At 39.1% G+C, this 25844-nt stretch overlaps 1 protein-coding gene across 1 annotated transcript; it reads left to right on the top strand.

Moving 5' to 3' along the window:
• The first annotated feature begins 3817 nt into the window (after window positions 1-3817).
• Window positions 3818-9568, top strand: LOC147460878 (uncharacterized). Its single transcript, XM_086504249.1, has 8 exons — window positions 3818-5119; window positions 5186-6304; window positions 6392-7599; window positions 8219-8295; window positions 8386-8458; window positions 9169-9238; window positions 9340-9412; window positions 9501-9568. The coding sequence occupies exons 1-8, from the start codon at window positions 3818-3820 to the stop codon at window positions 9566-9568; spliced, it is 3990 nt and encodes a 1329-aa protein (XP_086360375.1).
• The last annotated feature ends 16276 nt before the right edge of the window (window positions 9569-25844 follow it).

Here is a 25844-nt window from a genome sequence, read left to right as displayed (position 1 = left end):
AATGAAATGTTCTACTAATCTTTACAATTAGGTCAAAAGGCCAAAATAAATTATGAGACCAGACTGTTACAAAAAATGTGAAGATAGAGAGAGAGAGAGAGAGAGAGAGAGAGAGAGAGAGAACAAAGTCGAATGAAATGAGATGTTATATTGATATCTTCAAAAGGCTAAAATCAACTATGAGTCCAAACTATTACAAAACTGTGAATTTGATACCATGTCTGGGTGCTAAAAGACTGCAAAATACTACTACTAGAATCCATCCTCATTTGCACTCTAGATATTGAGAGAGTAACATGAAATATTCTACTAATGTTTCCAAAAGGCCAAAATGATCTATGAGACCAATTTGTTACAAAATTGTGAATGTTTTGACCTAAATCTAGGTAAATTAGGTTATATTAACGTCTTCAGAAGTCCAAAATAAACTATGAGTCCAAACTGTTACAAAACTGTGAATCTGATACCATGTGTGGGTGCTAAAAGACTAGAACAAAAATACTACTGCTACTACTAGAATCTATCCTCATTTGCACTCTAGATATTGAGAGAGGCCAAAATGACCTATGGGACCATAGGGTTACAATGTGTTGAATCTGATACAAAGTCATAGTAACAAAATGAAATGAAAAAATGATAAGATAAAAGTACTATGGGATCCTAAACTGGTAGGCGTGAACCAAGCAGAGAGAGAGAGAGAGAGAGAGAGAGAGAGAGGGGGGGGGGGGGAGAAAACACACACAAACACACATAGAGAGACAAAGAGTTGAAAATGAACTGAGTTTGAAGGGTACTTACACACATACACGCGTGCATGCTACACCACCACACACAAACAAAGAGAGAGAGAGAGAGAGAGAGAGAGAGAGAGAGAGAGAGAGAGAGAGAGAGAGATAGAGAGAGAGAGGGAGGGAGAGACATAGGGAGAGTTAAATGTGAGTAACAATTCCATCCAAAGATGTAGATTTTAATGACATAGAGAGGGTTTCCAAAGATCTCGGGCTCGATGTAAATGCCTAGAGCAATTCCAATAGACCTTAGAGATTCTTGCGTAGTCTTGAAAATCAAGGCATGATACTCAAAAGGCAATCCCAAGAGAGCCTTCATACTGAACCAAGATGGCATCTTTGTCTTCACCCTAACAAGGAAGAGTTTTTTAGGGTCCTGTCTATGGAAGTATTAAAGGATCTATCTAATGATATGCCCTCCAAATCTACCTATGCTATTCCAATGAATAGCAGGCCTAACCAGTTTGTCACTCTCATACGGATAGTTTCAAAAGATCCCAAGGATATTATAAGTGCCCTGTTGTAAGAAATTCAAGAGGGAATTTGGACAATCAACATCTTCTTCTTAACAATAAGATAAAACACCTGATTGTTCTATACATCGTGCCGAGTTTGATAATTGTGGGAGGAGATGATGTCCCAAAAAGGCAAGGATTGATCTATTTTCCATATGATGCGAACTGAGGGCTTCTCTCCTAATGCATTTACATATGCATTACAGTTCAAAATAATCCATAGTTTGATCACCAAAAGGTGACCACATGGATAGAAGATCACATGAAACCATTATAGATTTCAAAAAGGGTTGGATAGAGAGAATAACAGGTGTGATTGAAAGATCCAGTACTGCTTTCGAACCCTATAAATTTTAGATATAGAGTGAAAGAAAGAGAGAGAGAGGAGAGAGAGAGAGAGAGAGAGAGAGAGGGGGGGGGGGGGGGGGGGGGGGGAGATGGAGAGGGAGAGAGATGGATGGGAAATAGACCTAGAAATAGACTTATTTAAAGAGACATATTGTAAAGTCAAGTTTTGTGGATGAAGTCCTACAGCAACTACACTTACAATGTCTCTCTTTTTTTTTCTTAGGAACTTCATGGCACCTAGGGTATCTACTGAATGTTTTTGTCATGGATTGGAAGCGATGGAGATAGTAATGGATCATATAATGATTCACTACTCTCCGGAAAACAAAGCTGAATTCTTTCAAAGCATTGTTCGAGGTTTCTTTCCGGGTGTTACTATAGAAGAAGCTTGGAGAACCTACGACCGCACTTCCATGACACGAGATGGGACACCCTTTCACCAGGTGTTTGTCAGAATCTAGAATGATCCCAGTCAATGGTTTCGCAACCTACGCCTTTTGCAGATTCGAGTAAAGATGGGATACTCAGATTCCCTCTACCTTGATTCTGAGTTAGGTTGTTATTCTATATCTGAAGTTTATAGCAAAATTAATGCGCTAAAGAGAATTGTAGGACCTGATAAGATAGAGAATCATAAGGAGCCTATTTTCAAGCGTCCCAGTGCTAAATGCTCTTTTTCCATTTTCAAATGTAGATGGGGTTGATAATGTATTGAGCAAAACTTTTATCTAGTGAACAAAAGTGATTCATGAGCATTTTGGTTTGTTTTCCACTTCTCATGTAATCCTTTGTTGTTTTTCACATCTAGATAAAGATGATGTATTTTTTTGATTCTAAAATAGCAAGCACTTAAAAAGTGAATATTCTACAAGGGTTACTTTTTAATTTACGAGCATTCAAACCTTCTCTTTGCTTGTCACATTTCTCTTTGCAACCACTGTAGTTTTTTGTGTACAGTAAAATGGAGATTAGTTGTGCCATTCCATTGGCTATTGCAACCAACGGCTTGATATCTTCTGGGATAGCTGTAAGTGCATCAGCGGGTGAAGAGGAGATATTGTCTTCTCTTCCTACTATTCGCAATGTGCGTGCAACAAAGAGAGAAGCTCGAAATGTCGAGAGGAATAGTACACCTGCTAATGAACGGGAGATACTTTCATCTCTTCGTATTCGAAATGTGCGTGCGGCAAAGAGAGCAGCTCAAAATGTCGAGTGGAATTCGAAGAAGCAAATTATTGAAACCTTGCTAGAGATCAAAGCCTCCTACAATAGGATGGAGACAATGCAAACCAATGTCTAGGATGTGGTTGAAACTTTAAGCTCTGCATTGGAGATTGAAAGTGGGATACTATGGAAATTGCGAGAAGAGACGAAAGCATCAAACTTACAGAGATTAGAGAGTGAGGCATACATGAGAGAGAAACTTTCCAAAGGTGAGGATTCTCAAAAGATGATATTGGCATCTATTGAGAATCTTCGAAAAGAAGCTTCACGGAGTCAACGTGAATCAAAAGGACGAATGCAAGACAATAATCTACGCCAAATCATGCCAGGATTGAGAAATATCGTCAACAAGCTCGGTGCTTTGACAAAGGTTCAAGGTTAAAGACTTTCAAATATCCGAGCTACCTCAAATAAATTAAGTGCTTGGGCTAGATTAGGTCGACCAAAGCAGCGTCAAGTTTCTCAACGACCTATTCCTACTAATCCTACTAATGGTAGAAATATGTAATGTTTTGCTGTATCTTCATCAAACTGTTCTTTTTAATTGAGTCAAGCCATTGTGTCAAATGTATGTAATATGGTAGAAATATGTAATGTTATGTTGTATCTTCATCAAACTGTACTTTTCAATGTGTCAAATGTATTTAGATTAGAGGATATAGTTAGATGTCCCAGTTTATATTGATTTTTATTATGCATAAGAATGTTCTTTTAGTGGACAGATCCAAATTATATCAGGTATATTGTATTTATATGAGATCTATTTGCACCTGATTTCATAGATGGTATCTGGACCACGTATATTATCACCTGGTCATGCACTACGTAGTCGACTGTGTGATGATTCGCGAAAGTCGAGGCGTCAAATAGCGTGAGAGAGAACAAGGCAATTCACTACAAAGTACTATTGGAACTTTATTGGAGTGCAATGAAAGGCAAATCATGCACGATGTACATGAAGGAAACTCTGAAGCCATGAATGTTAGGACAACAATGAACTTAGTAGAGGGAAACTATTCTAAAGTAGAAAAGCATTGTTTGTCCATCCGCTTTGAAGATCCAACTGCTCTCCTTTTACATGACAAGTCTATGGCACCAGTTCTATCCAAAAAGTGTGTGTTGCACAATTTAGGAAGCTTAGATTATGTTTGCTTCAAATGTGGAGCAAAGGCCTGGAAGGACGAAGGAAAGACTATCCAAACATTTGTGGGTAAATATTGCTGCTCTGATGGAAAAGTCCAATTACTTCCTTTGAATGAGCCACCAAATGAATTGAAAGATTTGATGAGCTCAACCACAACAAGAAGTAGACAATTCTTACAAAACATTCGAGGATATAATAATGCATTGGCATTTGTGTCTCTTGGTGCCCATATCGATGAGACTATTAATTATGGTGGGAGAGGTGTATACACTTTTAAGGTTCACGGCTCTGTCTATCATAGCATTGGTTCTTTAGCGCCTACCGAAGGACAAAATGAAGTCCCACGCTTTGCACAATTATATTTTTTTGATACCGAACATGAGTTGAGCAACAAATTGCATCATGTTTCAAATTTAGATTGTAGTATTCTAGAGTGTTTACAAGTGATGATGCATAGAGTAAATCCTTATGCAAATTCTCTACGATCTATTGCTTCTTTGTCTGGAGATGCTATTGTACCCAATATGAGGATGGTTATTGCGGAGCATCATTGTGATGGTTGGAAATATCTTGCTCCAAGGGGTTGTGAAGTTGCTACAATTATGCCAAGACAAGGGGATGATAGAAATATTGGCTATCGCGACATTGTACTAAATTTTCGACACGGGGGTTTGAAAAGAATCTCCAGCATGCATCGAGCTTACATGTCCTTATTGTATGTTTTATTATTTCCAAGTGGAGAAGATGGGTGGCATCTTTATTTACAGACTACCGATGGAAAAAAATTGAGTCAAAAGCAATATTATGTTTTTCGCTTACAAATAAGAGATGATATTGTGGAGTGTCTTCTTCGAGGAGGTAGGCTATTACAACAGTATGTCGTGGATGCTTATAGTACTCTAGAGGAGTCACGGCTTTTGTGGATGCGAAATAACCAAAAAACACTTCGTGGTGAAGTGTACCAAGGATTGGTTGACATGGTTGAGGCTAGAGATGGCTTAGAGAGGGCTGAAGGTCAAAATTTTGGCCGTAGAATTGTTTTGCCTTCGTCTTTTGTTGGAGTTCCAAGATATATGTGCCAACTATTTCAAGATGCAATGGCAATTGTTCATAGTAGGGGAAAACCGGATCTCTTCATCACATTCACATGTAGTCCATGATGGAAGGAAATAGATGATGCATTGCTACATGGACAAAGTGCTGTTGATCGTCCTGATCTGACTATACGAGTGTTTTATCATAAGTTCCAAGATATAATGCATTTACTTAACAAGCAAGCTGTATTTGGGGAGGTGATTGGACATGTTTCAGTGATTGAGTTTCAGAAGAGAGGTCTTCCTCATGCACATATATTGTTGATACTTGCATCTGAATATAAACCCATAGATACATTACACTATGAAAAGTTGGTTTGTGCAGAGCTCCCTGACAAGAATGTGTTTCCAGAATTATTTGATGTAGTAAGTCGTTGTAATGTTCATGGACCATGTGGTCCTTTGAACCCACGTTCTCCATGTATGGTTGATGGAAAGTGTAGATTCAAGTTTCCACGAATATTTTTTACGTCTACAAATGTAAACGAAAGTGGATATCCTGTGTATATGAGAAGAGATGATGGAAGGTTTGTTACATCTAAAAATTACAATTTAGATAATCGTTGGGTTGTTTCTTACAACCCCCTCTTATCACTAAGATACCAAGCCCATATTAATGTGGAGATTTTCTCAATTGTCACTGCCGTGAAATATCTTTATAAGTATGTCTACAAGGGACATGATCGAGCCACTGTTGTCCTTCAAGACGGTGAAGGAGCTACTGATGAGATCAAGAGTTATCTCAATGCACGTTATGTTTCTGCATCTGAGGCTATGTGGAGAATATTTGACTTCGACATGCATAGTGAAAGGCCAGCTATTCAACGATTGCAAGTACACCTTTCATTGCAGAATATGGTTACATTTCAAGATGGTGATGATGTATCACATTTGCTAGATAATGAGCAAAATAGAAAAACTACCTTGACAGAATGGTTTGTTGCAAATCAAAATTATCCTAAAGCAAATAGCTTCACGTATACTGACTTTCCAAATGGTTGGGTATGGAATAAAAGTCGAAAGGCATGGTCTCCACGACAACAGGGTGTTTCTATTGGAAGAATGTATAATATTGTCACTACTGCTGGTGAGGTTTATTACCTACGAATGCTTCTCAATATTTGCAAGGGATGTAAGTGTTTTGAAGACTTGCGTATGTATGATGGTCACATCTATGATACATACAAGGAGGCATGTATAGCTAGAGGATTATTGCAAGATGATGAAGAATGGTCTATTTGCCTCCAAGAGGCATCTTTTTTTCAAAATGGAATGCAGTTGAGACAATTGTTTGCAATCATATTAGTCTTTTGTGAGCCACTTCATCCGGTTGCTCTTTGGGACAGGTTTTGTACCGAATTTTGTGAGGACTATGTTTATGCCCTAAGGATGCGTATTTCAGATGCAAGTGTACGATTTGATGTGGCAAAAAATCAAGCTTTACTTCATATAGAATGCTGTTTGCGACAACATGGCAAGAGGCTTTGCGATTATATGCTGCTTGCAATAGACTCAACATTGGTATCCTTAAGTGAAAATGGTGTTATGGCTGAAGAAACAATGTTCAATGTTGATGAAAAGTGTAGTATAGCAGATTGTATGGAAACTTCCTTAAATGAGGATCAGCGAGATGCGTATCACCAAGTGCTACAAGCTGTTGACACACATTCAGGGAAGGTATTTTTCCTAGATGGTTTTGGTGGCTCAGGAAAAACTTACTTACACAATGCACTTCTTTCACGAGTGCGAGGAAGTTGTAGAGTTGCTCTTGCATGTGCATCCTCGGGTATTGCAGCTTTGCTTTTGAGTAATGGAAGAACTACTCATTCTAGGTTTGAAATACCTTTGGAGCTTCACTCTGAAGCAACTTGCAATATAAAGGTAAATAGTCAACTTGCAGAACTTCTAAGGAATGCAGCTTTAATTATATGGGATGAAGCTCCTATGACACATAGCTATGCATTTGAAGTAGTGGACAGAACTTTAAGAGATATTATGCAACGAGATACTTTGTTTGGTCAAAAAGTCATTTTGCTTGGAGGTGACTTTCGACAAATACTACCTGTTGTACCAAAAGGTAGTCGTACAGACATTGTAAATGCTTCGTTGTGTCATTCTCACATATGGAAATACACGAAGATACTGAAACTTACCAAAAATATGTGTATAGTTAATTGCGGTTCAAATTCACTTCAACAAAGTTTTTCTCGTTGGGTGCTTGATATTGGCAATGGGGTTATGGATGATGGAGGAGACTTAGACAAAGTCAAAATACCTTCACACATGATGCTTCCAGGAAATAGTTTGGCAGATCTTCTAAGCTTTATATATGGAGATTTGTGTCATTTGCAAGATCATGCAACTTTTTTCAGAGATCGAGCAATACTTGCTCCACGAAATAAAGAGGTGGATTTAATTAATGACTATGCATTGCAAAGAATGCATGGAGATTGCAAAGAGTATCTGAGTGCAGATTCAATTTTTATGTCAGAGGAAAACACACATTTGTACACAATTGAATATCTGAATAGCCTTACTCTTGGTGGTGGTTTTCCACCTCATGCTTTAGTCTTGAAAGAAAATGCTCCTATCATGTTGCTGTGCAATTTGGATCCAAGACGTGGATTATGCAACGGAACTAGATTGATATGCAAGCAATTTCATCATAAGGTAATTGAGGCAGAGATAGTTACAGGATCAAATATTGGAGAGAGAGTTTTTCTTCCAAGGATTGACTTTATTATTGGAAGCCATCAGGGGCTTCCATTTCAAATGAAGCGTCGTCAATTTCCGATCAGGCTTGCTTTTGGGATGACTATCAACAAAGCGCAAGGGCAAACACTTGGAATTCTTGGTCTATATCTTGAGTCATCGATCTTTTCTCATGGACAGTTGTATGTTACAATGTCACGTGTACGAAGTCCAGCTTCTATGAGGATTGTTGTCAATACTGAAAAAACTCAAGCGGAATGTTACTACACTCCAAACATTGTATTCAAGGAAGTATTACAGCTAGCGAGCCCATAACAATAAGTTCAAACTGACATTGTGGCTCTCACTTAAAGTCAGACACACTTGATGTTAAATTTTATTCATATCTCTTAGATCAAAGTATTTTCCACAGATGGATCCTCGACGTAGTGCCTCCTATGTAGTGGGTCACATCACTGAATTCATTCGAGGTATTTATCTTCTTTTTTAAATTAGTTTATTAACTTGACCCACTATTTTCTTGAGAAGATTGGCTTATACATTGACTTAATCTATTGAAGATCCACCGCAATGGAGGGAAAGAGTTCCTGCTATGTTTTTGGTGATCTTATTTGATCAAACTCATATTATATTGTAAGAGTTTTTATATATGGTATATTTGTAGTTTTAAGCTTTTATTGCTCTACATAATTCATGGATGCCTTTGCAGAGATCACTCCCATCGAGGTTTTATCATCGTAGGTGTTTATGAAATGCTATACTTAGGTAGAGATATGTCCATGGAAGTTCTTGGATACTACCATGTTGCCTTTTCTTCGAACCACGAGCATCGTCAAATTCAAGTTAATATTTGTTTTGTGAGTGACGAGAGGCCAGGCAATGCACAACAGGTGGGGGTTGCTAGAGACCGCACTACACCATATCGATTGAGGATATTTACTCAAGTTGAAACACCACCCCGTATCTTGCAAAATGTATACAACATAGGTCCTTGGACTTATAGAATCCCTAATGTGGTCTCTCGAAGGTTACACTTTGAATAACTATTTTGTATTGTCTCTTTGTGAAGTTGTGAAATTTCAAAGTCTAATGAACCTCTTGACACTTTTTGGCATGACAAAAAGTAATTGAAGTGTTCGTATTGCACTTATACTTTTTTAAAGTGTTTAAGTGGCCATGTTGATCATCTCTCTCTCTCTCTCTCTCTCTCTCTCTCTCTCTCTCTTAAATCCTTCACTAAAACAAAAGCAAGAAGGACATGATTCTCTACGGCATGATCATCAAAGTCTTCTTTATTCTATTTCATATTTGTTCTTCTTAAACTTCCAAATTTGTGCTGTTAGAGCAGATAAAGAATGGCACGATACATCATGGTTTCGTACACCCTCAATGATGTACCTACTTATATTAGAGGTATGTAAATGTAAAATCTTATCTTTGTTACTTACTTTTATCATGAATGAGAACTTTTTGGCCTTTATTTTGTATGTTTACACGTGTAACATTTTTTCTAGATCCTCCATTGTGGAGGGGTCCTGCACATGCTGAGGATATTGTTCGTATTGTCGAGGATTTTGAGATCCTTTGGTGCATATAGCTTGAACTTGAATCCATATGACGTTAAATGTGTTGTTACTTTTTATGTCTGAATGGTTAGTTGTTATTTTCATTGCAGGCTTCAATATTATTGCAGACATTCTGTCTTGGCATTATATGAAGCACGATATTTTAGAAGTGTTGTAGGTTATTATCACATAGAGTTTGATATAGATGATATGCGAATCACTGTACGAGAGTTAGGTATGCAACGCCCTCTCAATTGCAACTTTTCATACGGTCCCTATAGAGTGAATGAATGGATGTTTAGAATCTATTCTTTGGGTGAATCACCTCGATGCCTCGGTAGCAGTGTTCGACGTGTTGGACCTTGGATTTTGAGAGTTCCAAGTAGAGTGTGTCGTAGGCTCAACTTCTCTAGATGATCGAACACTTTGATCCATTGTTTATGCATTCTAAGTACCATATTTTTTTAGTTACTGTTGGCTTAATCAAGTGGTTTTTTATCTACTACATAGGTTAATGTGTGTGTGTGTGTGTGTGTGTGTGTGTGTGTGAGAGAGAGAGAGAGAGATTTGCAAATTGCTAATGTAGGTTAACATGGGTCATGAAGTATTGGCTATTCTCCCAATATATATAAGGATGATTATATATTTGAAAGTTAAGGAAGAGTACATTTGTCAAAGATATGGTACATGGTGTTGGTGGCATCATTGGGTGTATTCATATGCTGATGGGTGGTATGGAAATTGTGGACGGTTAAGCATTACACTATGCAAAGTGTCACAAACATTGAGCGAAATAAAATTGATGAGAGTCCTACAAGAACTACATATGGTTGATATTTATTATGTCAATGTTTGTGGTTGTGATATTCACTTGTGAAAGATATATCACAATCACAAATCTTGCATCTCGGATGAAGAGTTTGAAATTTTGAAACTAATTGTGAAGTTTATCAATGCGGTATATTGGAGAGATCCTCATCCGTCCAATTATGAGTAGAATATGAGTCGTTGTAAACAAAAAATTTGAGGTTGTTGTAAAGACTTTGACCTAATGAACCTCTTGACACTTTTTGGCATGACAAAAAGTAATTGAAGTATTCGTATTGCGCTTATACTTTTTTAAAGTGTTTAAGTGGCCATGTTGATCATCTCTCTCTCTCTCTCTCTCTCTCTCTCTCTCTCTCTCTCTCTCTCTCTCATTTTAAGCTTTGAGTACTAATGTTGTCTTCTTTTCTTGCTGCCAATTAAATGGCCCACGAAATTGTGAATATTTTTCCAAGTGTAAAAAAAATTATTGTTGATGCCTTTGAAGAAAATTTGTTACCTACTAAACGAGGATGGCAATGGGCATGGGAAGTGATTAAGAAAAACTACAATGTTTGGGGGTCATATGTAGATGAAGAGTTGGATACGATTTACATCAAGTTGCTTGATCCCTATTTCTTTCCCAACATTAGGCTCATGCTCTTAAAGCAAGAGCTTGGGTTGATTCGTCATTACAAGATTTACTTGAGCTGGGTTCAAAAAATAGATTTAAGAGAAGTTTGTAGAGCTCCAACACAATATCTTGATCTTGTTAAAATAGCACGACTTAGAGTGCTATGCAGATATGTTCCTGAGCCTTTTTGGCAATAATGTAAACTGTTTTTTTTTAAATGTCTCTTTAGTCATGTGCTTTTATGTAATCTATGTGTGTGTGTGTGTGTGTGTGTGTGTGTGTGTGTGTGTGTGTGTGTGCGCGCGCGCGTGCGTGAGCGTGTGTGTGTGTGTGTGTGTGTGTGTATGTGTGTGTGTGTGTGTGTGTGCAAAAGGGGTTAAATGTACCAGGAGTAGTTTAAAGGGGCCAAAGACAAAAAGTGTTGATCGTGTGTGTCATGGAGAAATGTATAAAGATGCACACACACACAAACACATACGGAGTGAGGTGGTAAGAGCGAGCGAGGCCCGCCGGTAGGCGAGGCGCGCGAGCTAGTAATGACTATGAATAGATCCCCTATTTAAAGCCAAAATCTAGACCACCTAACACCTATCAACTTAAACAAAAATTAGCAATAGTAGGTCTATCAGAGACTAAAGACAAGAGTTAAGCCAAAGCTATGGTTTGGTGTACCTAGTTGCTTGAGAAGGCCTTGTTTTGAGGATGTATGTATTGCAGTATTATAAATAATACTTTTACACAAAGAACATTATGTTCAAAATACAACTCACTTTAGACAATAGGAAGGTATACACTATCCCCAAAAAAAATTCTCACTTAGATCATTTTCGAATAATACGGTTAGAATGAGAAATCATTCCAATTATCCTACCCATTACAACTACAAGTGATTTTTAAGGATGAATTATGCCTTCATCTTCAAAGTCGGATTTTTGTCAGGTTAAACTACTTTAAGCAAAGCAAGAATTCTCACCTGCATCCATATAAACAAGACAACACATTTTGTTAGCTTTGGATACATTTTACAAGTGTCAAAGGACCTATTAGTTATTTGCCTTGTCCTACTTAATATGACAAAAAATTTATAAAAATTGAAAAAATTTGATCAAAATAACTTGTAATCCATCAAAAGGGCATCACTTCTTTTGAAGATTTTTAAGTGTTTATAAGTTCTTTTAGAAAATGTTGAGAGATATTTTTTTGTCTAGAGGTATATTCAATCCTTGTAGCGGTGAGCTCCATTTTTAAATTTATTTGTACTTAATATAAAGTTGGGAGAATTGTGAATGACTAAAGCAATTCAAATACTTCTCAATTTCCAAAGTCCATGCTTCAAGAAATCAAGCTGGCTCCATGCTCTCAAAAGTGGTATCAAAAACCATAATGGCCTAGGATATAATAAACAAAGCAGAGCTTGCCTCTAAAGGGGGCACATGGAAGGAGGCCACAGTGCACAATAAGATTTTGGTGCCTCTCTGGACAGTCCTTAATCTTGGCAGCAGCAAAGGGGAACTAGCACAAAAGTGTAACAAAGCGGCTTCAACCTTGGAATGGGGGGAGAAGTTCAGATACTTCAAGGGCTCCTCTCTCCATTGGTCCCGACTCCCCTTGGCTTTCCAAACTTGGAAGGGGGTCCTTGAACCCTTTTTGGAGGGAAGTTGCTCGACAGGTAATCAACAAAGGAATCTCTAAACCATTTCACCTTCGGGATGACAGAAACCTCTGCTGCAAGGATATGGAGCTTTTAGTGCAGTAGCATAATTTGGGTTTATACGAAAGAATTCTAGTCAATAGACTCTTGGAAGTGCTATCATCATCACCTTCACCCATCTTCGAGTCTAAGATAAGCTGGAAAGACTGGCATTGGCCGAAAGATAGAGTCTTCTCGCTCCCCAAGGCCCAGGATATCTGTAGTGAGCTGGTATACAAAGCAGACTCATTTGTCCCGCTCACCAAGATATGGAAGAAAAATTGGTCGGAAGAACGTTGGCAAAGAAGCGTTAATGCCATATGGGAGATCAAATGGCCTAAATACATGTAGTGTTTTATTTCGAAGGTGTTGTGGGGAGTCATGCCTACTGGATTAAGGTTTGCGCTAGACACTTGCTCTCGATGAAAAGCAGCTTTTGCGGACCCCCTACATTTGTTTAGTAAGTGCTCGGTCTCACGAGGACTGGCCACTAAAGTCTTCAAATGGGTATGTAAGACGTGGAAGACTATCTTCTTTATAGATGACCTGATCCTAGGATGGCGTAGCTCTCAAAACCAAGCCGTTCTGGTGTGTACCTAAATCACCAGATTTTGCTACCTTAATCAAGTCTGGAAGTTTAAAAACCTTTGGGTGTTCGAGGCTAAACTGATTGTGGCTCATTTTGATGATGTTGTGTGTCTCATCACTGTTTACCATGAATTAAATAACCCTTTTTCTTTCATAAACTTGTAACTCTTGTTCAAAATTCTAATTTTAACCCCTCCAATAAATGGTAATTTTGTTGCTTTTTTTTCATGGAGGTAGAAAACTTAACGATGTAAAAATCCTAACATGCTCATTGAATATCCTTTCCATAGTTGAAGAGGAAGAGAAAAAAAGGTAAAGATATGAAAGTGTACTCTCCCCTAAGATATCCAAGTGTACTCTGTGTGTGTGTGCGCGCGCGCATGTGTGTACGTGCGCACACGAACGTGTAAAATAAGTGTGGAGAGGTGAGAGGAATTCATCATTTTAGTTTAATCTGTCCATAAAGGAAAAATTTCTAAGGGCTACAAAAGGAAAGTGCATTTAAATGGAAAATTTCTAATGAGTTTAAAAGGAAAGTGCATTCAACCGTTTCTAGCACACAAAAATTCTTTTGACTTTCCATCTTTTCATTTCCTGAACTCACTCTTCACTTGCTCACTCAACACATGTTTTGAAAGGATTTTTAATATTATCAGAGTGGAGAGACTTAATGACTTCATTACATTTGGTGCTTAGAATACGACATTGTAACAAAGAAAAGGTGTTGCATTTCAACATTTTGCTCATACCCAGGCTAAAATATCTCTCTCTCTCTCTCCCTCTCCCTCCCCCCCCCCCCCCCCCCCCCCCCCCCAAAAAACACACCCCCCACAAACAAAAAACAAACAAAAAAACAAAACCCCAAAAAAAAAAAAAAAAACCAACCAACAAAGAAAACCCCTCTTTTCCAAACGAAAAAAGAAAACCAATCCAACAAAGGAGTGTTTTTTTTTTTTTTTTTTGCAAAACTCACAATTGTGAGTGGATTATATTGAGCAACCCAAAAAATTACAAGGTTTTGTCATGCTCATGTTAAGCCATGACAACATTCAGGAATCATAATTACAACGGCTATTAGGACAGCCACCTCTACCACCCCGCCTCCACATCCTTGATACACAAGGTCCATACTCTTGTCATTCTGAGATTTTTTATTTACCGATGGCCAAGATTTGCCCCCATCCTAGGCATTCCTTCTGCTGACAACAAGGCACAAGTAGTCTTAGACCAATCCTCCAAGTGATGCTTGCGTCCGAGTGCCCATATTAGCACTTTGCTTTCTTGTATAATTTCTGCGAAGCTTGCAACCTCAAATCCTCCTTCAAAAACACGACGGTTCCGTGTCTGCCATACATTATGAAAGAAGAAGTATCTAACGATCAAAGTGTTGACGAGGAGTGTAGGACTACTTGAATTTTTACCTCCAAGGCATAGGTCAATCTTGAAAAAACTAATTTTCCATGTTCTCTGGACCTCAGTAGCATGCCCATTGGTTTTTATAGCGGTAAGCAATTGTACCTCCGCTGTAAGATGCAAAAGGTGATCCTCCCTAGCTTTCTTGATTCGGGGGTCCGAGGTTTTGATTGCTTTTTGGATGCTCCGAGCAAAGAGGTCCCACGCATTGTGTTTGTTGAGGCCAACATCTTTTTTTAGCTTACCCAGTGCTTTCTTGGTTAGATTCCTGAAAAGAGGGTCTTTGAATAGGTGTGCCCTTGTTTACCAACAGTTTTTTTTCACCTCTTGGGGCCTGCTCCTCCTCTTTATTCTTCTTAAAATGTATGTGCAGAGGAATGTGATCCGAGAGGATTGTTGTTGGGACTACCTTCATTTCCATCAAAACAAAGGAGTGTTCTTAACCCCAACAGAATAAAATTACTCAAAGCTACTAACAAGGACATATTGAAGTACAAGGGTGGCAGACCTGCTCGCTATAATGGCAACACCTTGTTGGCTTCCGGAGCGCTCTGGTGCACTTCCCTGACAGGGGTTTGGCTCCCATTCAATAGCTTGGTACTCCTGCTTGGTGATGGCGATGTGGTCGTGGTCCAACAACTTCAGTCTCGTGTGCCTTGGAGACTTTGGGCATGCTCTCTTCTGGTGGCGGTGGAGGAGGTCATGGTGGCACCCACTCATTTCTTGGGTCCTATTCAATGGTGATGGAAGCAAGGACTCCTCCATGCTGCATCTTTATGCTCCTATTTAGCTCCGGTTATTTTACTTATGCTTTGCTCGAGACTCATGGGTTGTGTCAGAAGGTTTGTGTTTTTGGTTTGTATGGGTGGCTCCTTGTAAAGCCGGACTTTGATGATGTTATTGTCTTATGTATCCAAGACTTGCTATGAGCATGGTTATCTTTGTGATTCTTTTCTGTTTTAATTTATTCACTCACTACTTAAAATTAGCCTTCAACCTAGATCTAAAATTATATATATATTAAGAAAACAAAAAAACTTAAATAGGAAGCCATGCTCCTTCCAAGCCATGACATCCTACAACATCCTAGAAAAAAAAAACTAGATTTAAGTACGTTTCATACAGATTTGTAACGACAAGGTGTGCAAGCTACATGGCTCGTAGAGAAATTTTCACCTGCAAAGTGCGCATGTACGTTGAACCTCCAAGGAAGGTAAAAGAACATTTATGTGACCTAAAATATTCTTAGTATAAGAACTTGTTTGATGGTGAACTCTAATGAGTGGTACAGGGCAATCGGCGCTGTTATGATTGAGTGGTATGTAGGGTCCTTATCAAGTCAACGGGTGCTCCATGTTCAACGTAGGTTCTCACTGGTTCCCTTCAAGGAGCGCAAAGTGGCTCCCATGTCACCGATGTATCTATGGTTGATAGGTGACATTATGGTTGTCACGAGTATGACTAGAATTTGTAATTTCTTTATTTTGTTAATATAATTCACCACTGTGAGTTTTCAAAAAAAAAGGAACTTGTTTAATGGTCTCCCGCACGACGTGTTCCTTGGAGAGATGGCGATGAAAAGCCAAGTTCTTCTAGTATGCACTCAGATCATTAGATTCTGCTTTTTTAAGCAAATTTGGAAGTCTAGAAATTGCTATGTATTTGAAAATGCTCTTTCAATAGCTAGCTTCACGAAGATTGTCCAAGAAAGCAAGGAGTTGATTGTCTCCAATGGTAAAAGGAAGGACTCCAACGAGTGGTATAGGGCCAACAACGTCGTTTTGATGGGCTAGAGTTGTCCAGTAGATGGATTGTCGATTATCTCTTAGTGAGGTAGCGCTTTGTTGTAATCTCGTATCCCAGGTTGCGCTATAAATTATTTTTGTTGAATTCAAATGATCCATTCACTATTGTGAGTTAATTTTACAACAATGTAACTCTTTTTTTTTCCAAAACACACAATATGTGGGTGAATATATTAGCATAACCAAAAATTTACAAGAGATTCCGTGCTCGACACGAGCCACGAAAGCATACACAACCCATCTGAATAACTAAGCATACAATATCCAACAGATCAAACTGAGCAATATACCAACATATTGCCACTACCCTTGCACGGGTTGCCACCCTATATAGGGCATCCTAAAGATACATCAACTCAGATCCAATCAGCGCGGCGATAGACAAACAACAATACATCGGCTGATCAAGGAGCCACCCTTGATAGGTACAAATCATAAGGATGTACAGGAAGAGGGTGGGGCCCATATTCCCCATCACCCGTGAGATTTTTGAGGTGGTCACCTCAAAGGATCTATTGCCACTAGCCGCCATGCCTCAAAAGAATAAAGAGTAAAAAAGTGAAGGAATTGGTCGGTGTGCACCCACCGACCACAACGGAGCCAAGCACCCTTAGGATATTGTGGGTGAGACAAGCACCCTCATAAAATCGGAGGAAGTCTTGAAGGCCACAGGGATAAGGGACTCTACCACCGTCCCCCTCCCCTTCAAGGACCATGCCACAGGGCAAAGATCTGTTCGCCCTTTCGTTCCGAGGGGGGCAATGAGGGGCGATCTCCACCATGGCCAAAAATAAAGGGGAAGGCTACGGATGGAGCTGCAAATTAGCAGGGTCAAAGCTGCTTGGCCTTACGCCCCCAAGGACCCCTAGTTTCAAAAGGGAACAACCCAGCAATCCGTGTGACCACACCAACTCCCAAATCGGAACTTTTCCCTACCGCATGTCAGCAGGGGCTCCCTACCCATTCAATCCTCGTAGGCTACATAGGAGCGGCAAGGGAGCTCTATACAATAACAATGCAATTCTCTTCTCTTGGAGAGAGTATGTGGCCCTGATTTTTGAAGAACGTCCTATCAATAGGAATCTAAGCGGATGCTCTCATGTCTAGCAAGGAAAAAGAGGGAAACGTCGCACGTGGAGGAGAGAGGATAAGAGAGCAGACGTGCCAAGCAGGAGCTGGAGTGCTGCAGCAACTCGGCGGAGGACGTTGAAGACATGGCGTCAAGAGCGAGAGCGGCGGAGGATGATTTTTTAATATTCTCTCTGCCAGACGCCCATCGCGTGCACTGAAGGGCTGTTTCTCTCTCTCTCTCTCTCTCTCTCTCTCTCTCTCTCTCTCTCTCTCTCTCTCTCTCTCTCTCACACACACACACACACACACACACACACACACACACACATGCACACAGAGACACACTCTTTGATCGTGAATGCCATGGCGATGACTACACTGTCAGGGGGTGATTCTCGCACCTCTGTTGGATGTGCATAGGCCTGCAAGTGTTGTCGAGGGCACAGAGAGAGGCCAACGGTCTTGCGAGATAGAGAGGGAGGCCGGTGGAGGAGCAAGTAGACGCCAACAGATGGAGTTCGGTGGAATAGCTGTGCGTCAGGCTTGCGTGCAGGTCCTCCGTCAAGCTTGAGTGTCCGCCACCGCAAGCTGGATGGAAAATGGCATTGATTTGCATCATGAAGACATACTCAAGCGGGGAGGAGAGTGCGGAGCATGAGGATCGGAGGCGGGCAGGGACAATGTGGAGCATGAGAATCAAGGTGAGGACGAGGAGGAGAGCTGGATGGCATGCATAAGAAGGCGTGCATGGACGAGCACGCAATAGGTGAGGAGAGGGCCGTGTGCATCAGTCCCTATTCAGTTGCCTGTTCTAAAAGTTAAGGGTTTGGAAGAATCCTCAGAGAAAATTAATTAATGATGTGCGCGTAGACCCAATGGAGAGAGTACTACCCCCAAACAAAAAAAAAAAAAAAAAACCTAGAGTTAAAGTTGAGACAAAACACTAGGTTTACACATTCTTTGGAACTCGATTGCATTACTAGGGGAAGCTAGAAACCTAGAGGCTATACCTCACAAACTCATTATTAGCTTGCCCATCATTCACTTTGAATTGTTGGAAACCTTAATCAATGTTGACGAGAGATGCTAGCAAAACGCAAACGTGTGGTAGAGGTCCCGGACTCCTCAAGGAGTTTGGGCCTTTTAAGTCTTTCATTGGCAAGCAGCAATGACAACTACAAATAACATAGAAACATGGCTAAGTTCCTAACGTACTACCATCTTTTTTGAATGAAAGCTTCTTGTTTTCAAGGTCACGCCTACTGCTTTTTGGCCTACCCACGATTGTTTTTGGACATAATGGTAAGGTATAAGTGCTCAAAAATCATTGTCACACATCAATTGCTCCCTTTTTCCTCGATTCTCCCATTGCAACACAAATATGGTAAAGCTCAAAATCCACTATGTAACTATCTAACTAAAAATCTACTATATCAAAAACTTTGCAATTGTTTCCTTAGCATTGGTTTGGCACACAAAGGGATTGCTATGGGAGGGCTCTCTCTTTGGTGGCAACCCCAATCCAATCTTGGCTTTAGGTTTCCCTTTGTTTTGCGTCGCTCCCTTAACAATTGAAACTCAGTTTTAGGGTGGCACTCTTCATTAGTTATTGTATCTAGTTATGTTGCTCCTAATGGCTCTACTTTCACTTTTCAATACATAGTATCTTCCCAAGATGCTTCAACATCTCGAATTAACTTCAAAAGCACTCCTAATGTCTAGGATTTGACCTCAGCACGTAGACACTAAAAAGACAAGCTTAACCACTAGGCTATCCGCCTTGGCTGCCCTTAGGGCTCCCTTAAGCACTAAAAAAAACAATTACCCCCCCTCCCTCCCTACCCTACCCCCCCCCCCCCCCCCCCCCCCCCCCCCCCCCCCTCCCCCGGCCAAACGAATTAATAGTTTCTGAAAAAGTCATTTTGCCTACCTACTTGATTGGGCTTTCAATCAATTTCTCTCTTGATTTGATTTTGCAAAGACAATGATCCGATTGAGAATCTTTCATAGTTTCAAAGCAAAAACATGTTGGTCATCATCAGGCATGATATCAGGTGTGGCCCTAGCCAAGTGATTCTAGTCAAATGGTCTTGCATTATTGAAGATAGTTGGTATTTGTTAGAAAGGTGGAAGTTGTGGGCCTCTTAGGTCTGTTTGAACAAAGCGATGAGGGATTCTAATGGAATTTTTGAGGGATTCTAATGGTTCATAAAAATATTGTCATCAAAATAGTAGTGGAATTTTTTTTTAAAATAGTCATATGCTCTTCCAATACGATTTCCATGACGTCTCTAAGTCTTCAAAGTCGAGGCTCGATAAGGAATTTTCGACATAAAAGAGGAAGCAAGAAGCCTTTGGCTCATGAAGTAATTAAGATATTTTATTCTATCTACATAGTGCAAGGACAATTTAAAGAGAGGAAAATGTTGAAAGTTAAATAAAGGAGAAGAGAAAAACAAATGCACCAATGTGAAGTAGAACACCTCTTTATCCGACAAAAAAAGTCTTTTGACTTTCCACCTTCGTAGGTCTTTTCATTTCCTAAATGCACCCTTCACTTACTCACTTAAAATGTTTTGAAATGCTTTTTTATTTTTTTGAGATAGGGGAGACCTAATCAAATGATAACTAAAAGAATACAATTAGCAACAACAATTTGAGGACTCAGAGATGCCCAAATGGTCTAGCATAGAAGTGCCCCCAGGATTTATCGAGGGTAGAAGATACTAATCTCTAGTAGAACCCAATACCAGTTGTTGCACTAAAGGGGGATAGTGTAGAGCTGCATTCATATTTTTAGGGTCAAAATTAACCACTTAATTAAAGACTTAAGATGCCAATGACAAGTAGGCCAAGATGAGCACAAAATAATAAATTAATTAATGTAGAAGCTTTGCACATTGCTCTCTCCTAATAGAGTACAGAGAGGATGGAAGCTTATAAGAGAGATAGAGAATTCTTCATCTACCAAGAGAGGGAGTCATGGGCCTCATATCCTCTAGCTATCCACGTGGGAAACATAATTGAGAATGGTATAAGGTCCCATGTGACAAAGGGTCATGTGGGTTCCACATTAAAATGTGTAAGTGCAATTTTTTGATGTGAAAATTTTAAATATTAAAAATTTATAAAAATACATTTATTAGGGAGAAAAAAAATAATTTTGAAAAAAAGCTACAAGCTTATGAAGGAAAAAGGGGATACGTGAAGTGTGTGTGTAGAGGGATCTTAAAAATACCTCTTGAATTCACGTGAACCAATCCATGGCCTTACCTTGTAATGTTGCTGCAAAATGCTCTTTCTTCACTAATCCGGATGTAACGCCTCATAACCACTTGCAGACCACCTTGTTTGAAACTGACCAACATGGCTGTCAACATCTGGGGACTTCTTACCGCTGAACTTTGCCGCGCCCACTTTGGGATTTGGTGCAGCCATTGGAGGTATCGAAAGTGTTTTAAGTACTCTTATTGGGAGTGGATTAAAAGGTAAATTACCTATCTCTGATGGTACAAACTGCAATTGTCTTCTTGCCCTTAAGATTGTCTGAGTTAGCAGTACATTAACAAATTGTCCCAAAAGTGGGTCTGTTGTGGGAGGAGTTGTTTGTTGGCCTCCTTGGTTTGCAGGTGGGGTCTCTTGCAACCTCGTAGTATAGGTAATTATTAGAAAGTTGACCCTTTGGGAAAATGGTAGATACATCATGGGTACGAAGGAATAAAGGGAGTTCTCACAAATATCCATGGAAGGATGGATATTGCACGTTCGGACCAAGAGTAGAGGTAGAGTACCAACAATGGAGACTAGTTTGATGGTTTTGTCACATATTTTTACCAAGGCTCTGTAATATGTGGGCAATATAATACAATCTCCTGACCATCAAATGACATTCTACGAAAACTAATGAATGCAAAATTGAACATACATACTGGATGAGCTTATCTTTTTTATGTTAGCTCAAGCTATTTCAATTTCCAATATGTGTTTCATATCACCGAGAGATTTTCTATGATTATCTACCTAGAGTTAGCTTGTTGGTGTCCACTAGGTAGGCCATGTAGATGAAAACCGTAGGTATACAACATATTTTTGGAGATGCGGAATGAAATTTTGATGTAATCTAGAATGAGGCTCTCAAGATCAAGCTCAAGCTGTCCAAAGTTTTTGTGCTTGAGATGTTTCTACAGTCATGGGATTTTTGTAATCTATACTCTCTTTGCTCTCCATTGAGCCCATGCTCTCTTTCTCTATGCCTTCTCGTGTATGTCTGATCCAATATGCATATGCTTTCTTGCATTGAGAGAGCTGATCGCTCCATTGTGTGTGAGTGCATTCTCTTGAGTGTGTGGAAGTGCATATTTGTGCCTTCCATGCTAGATTAGTGAGTGCGCATGTATGCTTTGTGTCAGGATTGTGTAGATTATAGCTTAAAATTGAGTGTGTGCATCTATAGATCTCTAATTAGCTTGCTTATGTGCTTACTTGGGGGTCCATCTCAAAATGTGTAGCAGGTGAGTTCAAAGCGAGTTTTCTATGAATTTCAATGCGTTACAAAATGAAGAATTTTAAGTAGCTCCAAAAGGTCAAGCAATATGAGGGCCTTGCCTTTTGGTAAGGCCAAAAAGTAAAAACAGATTTGTAATTTGAGTAGTAAGGGCTTGGAACTTGTGAGAGAACCATCTTCTTCATTTAAGCAAGGATGACCAAAGCATGCAATGCCTATCCAAATCCACCATGGCTATTATCAAGTTCATGGTGGTCAATCATTGATATGGAAGGGTATCAATTGATTTAACAAAGATGACCAAAGCATGCGATGCCTATCCAAATCCACCATGGCTATTATCAAGTTCATGGTGGTCAATCATCGATATGGAAGTGTATCAATTGATTTAAGTACAAAGATGACCAAAGCATGTATGCCTATCCAAATCCACCATTGCTATTATCAAGCTCATTGTGGTCAGTCATCGATATGGAAGTTATCCAAATCCACCATGGCTACTATCAGCAAGATCATGGTGGTTAGTCTTGATATGGAAGTGTATCAATTGACTTAACAACGATTTTGAACGTAATATCAAATAGAATTTATTAATTGAACTTTATAGCTGAGAGATTTTCCAATAGGTCATGACCACATGTGATATAGAATTCCATCTTGTATTCTCATAGATACTCCAATCTTTTGAGCTCTTGATAAGCATCGGACGCTACTCAGATCCACATATGGCTCTTTTGCTAGTGATGGTTGGAATGCCAAACCAAAATATTCATGCTAGGAAAGATACTCAACTACATCATAAGGAATCTAGGGTGTAGACAAGGAGCTCATATCACAAGGCAAAGCATCAATCACATTGGTGTTTACGTAGCGCTAAAAATGGCCAAAAAGACCACATGGATGGAAGACTCCTCCATCATGTATTCCTCTTGTTGTACTTCTTCATTGTGGAGAGGATCAAGATCAAAATCATCACCCCTCTCCCTCGTGTGATAGAACTTGAGCATGTGACAAGGCTAGGTCAAGGTGCATGAAGGCAAACCTTCAAATCAATCCACTATGTACGAAATCAGTCCCAAATGAGTAAAAAGTAGCATAAAAATAGCAAACCGTCTCTTTTTGTCACAAAATTTCAACAGCAAAAACTCGCACATATCACCAATTCGACTCGAGAGCACTCTAAACTGCAGAACACTAGAGACTTTGACCCTGAAAAACCCTAGGAACATGGGTCTTGCCTAAATGAAGCTTATTGGGTGGGCAATATCATGGAATGCATTACATCTACCTCAGGTATCATCGGGCACAACCACCAAAACAAACCTCACTCTTTGATCTACTCCTGGGAGATACTATAGCCACCATCGACGGGCATGAATCTAAAACTCTAACAAATAAGCGCGTATGGCATAATTGCAAGGGGCCTTATCAGCAAGGGCTATATAAATAATGGATGATGGTCGAGACTTTTGCCATTACCCAACATCTTACATAGGTATTAGAGCTATGGTAGGGGAGAGAGGAGAAGGTCTCTTCGTGTACTCTTTGAAGTCTTTCAAGATGCTAAATTACGTATTTTTAATTTTTGAAAAAACTGCATACAAACGTAGATTCTCTACATTTTGTTCACGAACCTTGCTGGAATTATCATGATCTCTAACTTTACAGGAAACCTTTTTCTCATATTGTGCACCACTTTTGAGTTATTCTACGTAGACTTAAAAGTGGTCATAAAATGCAATTTTGGCCTTTCACAGTTTTGGCAAAGAAATGTTGAAGAGCACTCACATATTTTGACCTAAAATTTGAGATCCATTTAGCTCTAGGTGTGCACTTGTTCTTAGGCATTAATAAGCTATGAGGTTTTTGCATGTTAGGCTTTTTACTCTTGGCCTCAGACGTTCATATCTACACCTCATTCATTTGTTAGCTTACTTTGGTCACAAGCTAGCTTACATCACCTTAGCATTTCATTGGGTAATTTTACCTCTCAACTCTCATTGGTGAAACACACCATATAGATCTCCTAGCTCACCTTTTTCCTCATGAAGATCCTTTGAAGTAGGGCATGACCGCCTATTGGGAACTCCTGTCAAAGAATCCTCATTTATTTGTACCATTGTTGCACATTAATATAGTTCAAGTTGTTATTTGTCAGCTGTGTAACCCTTTTCCTACTGTGTAACCCTTTTCCTACTTTGTAGGAGAGTATCACTTTTCTTAAATGTGTGTAAACTAATTAGAACATGACTATGCCATATTTAATTACTTCAACTTAGCACTCGTAAGTGGCTCACTTGATAGCCAAAACCAACAAAAATGACCGATGTTTCGATAGTTGCATGCAAGTAATTGCCATAGTATATACAAGTGTGTGCTACAAGTGGTGAAATTAGTTTGCATCATAAAGAACTTCATGTCCCGTGCAACTCCATGTTTATGGAATGGTTTCAATACGCATACCAATATTGAACTTCTTGGGTAACAAATTTATCTTTTTTTCTTTTTTTTACTCCGATGATGTAATTTTTCATGTTTTGCAACTTTTTAGTACCTAAGGTACAGTTCTAACATTTTCTATAACTTCAAGTTTGTGCATGTATAAGCATGGCATGTACATGAAAGCTATGGTATGTGTGCAAGCTTCTTGTAGACAAGGCATGCATGCATATCATCCAACAAAGACACACATACAAAGCATGCAATGAGGCTTATATGTTGGCATGAAAGGCTGACAAGTAATTCTCATTTGCTACTATGGCATGGCCAATACTCAGCCAATACAACCTCTATTAGTTATCTTGATGTTTTGAATTACTCTTGTGAAACATTTTTGCTTTCACAAGAAATGTGTTTGGACTTCTGTTCAAGACAAAATCATATTGTTATGAATAGGAGAGGCCGACATTTATGAGAATGTGACCTTTTGGCAAGACCAATCTACAATCCTCTACATCTATGAAAATTGCATTTTAATTGTTAGAGATTGTCGGACTAGTTTTGACGATGGTTCTAATCATCAAGGAAGCTTTGTAGCTACTACATCTGCTAAAGGTGTATGCAAAAGGCATGCAAATCTCATTGACGTAAAATTCCACAAAAGGAGGATCTTTTTACACTTTTGCAAGTCCTATCAAGGACATCATTTGTTAAATGGTACAATGATGAGGTACAATGATGGATGTTTTGAGAAGTTCTTAAAGGACACGTCTTTCATGTGGAGATAGGGTTTCCAGAGAATAAGCGTATTATCTCAGTGATGTTATGGAACATGTGACTCTGAGTCCCAAGATATTAGAATTTTATTGTTCAATAGTGATTTGTGAAGTAACATCTCTATGAAAGAGTTTACTTCAAAAAGTACTAGAACATTATAGATACAAATCTATTCAAGTTCATGATTGGGCACACAATCCCTATAGTATTTACGAAGTGTGTATTCTCTTCTTGATGGTATGAGTGCATCTATAGCTATTGGCAAGAAGATTGCATTCTTTAACAGTTTGACATCTCTTATTTGTGTTCAAAAAATCAGTTGTACAACCTCTCTAGGAAGCATGCGGACAAACAAACAAGAGTCTCTATGGTTATGCACAAAAGGCGTGAATATGTTTTATGATTCATAATGACATAACTAACCTATCAAGACATGTATAAGGGTACATGGGTATAGAATTGTATTTAGGTGCCCTACCACACCTATTTCAACACACCTCCAAGACCTTTGGTATGAACATGTGTATGAGAATGCATATATATTACATACATGGCATATTCTTAAATAGATATTTTACAAGTTTCTTATTTGGTTGCCATTTATTTTTCGCTATTTGCAGTTTTTTTATTATGCTTTGGACATGGACATTTTCTTCTAGGCATTTATTTTGTCTCTATGGATCGAAAACAACTCGTTTATGATTGATTCTTCTCATTCTTATATGCATG

This window comes from Adiantum capillus-veneris, chromosome 3, assembly GCF_014529385.1.
Source record: "Adiantum capillus-veneris isolate H3 chromosome 3, ASM1452938v2, whole genome shotgun sequence".
NCBI classification, from domain to species: Eukaryota; Viridiplantae; Streptophyta; class Polypodiopsida; order Polypodiales; family Pteridaceae; genus Adiantum; species Adiantum capillus-veneris.
This window is presented reverse-complemented; position numbering and strand designations above follow the sequence as displayed.

Coding starts and splice junctions, on each gene's coding strand:
- LOC147460878 (XM_086504249.1), top strand. CDS start 3,818: ATGCACGATGTACATGAAGGAAACTCTGAAGCCATGAATGTTAGGACA. Junction 8,296..8,385: donor CATCACTGAATTCATTCGAG/GTATTTATCTTC, acceptor AATCTATTGAAG/ATCCACCGCAATGGAGGGAA. Junction 9,413..9,500: donor GAGGATTTTGAGATCCTTTG/GTGCATATAGCT, acceptor TTTTCATTGCAG/GCTTCAATATTATTGCAGAC.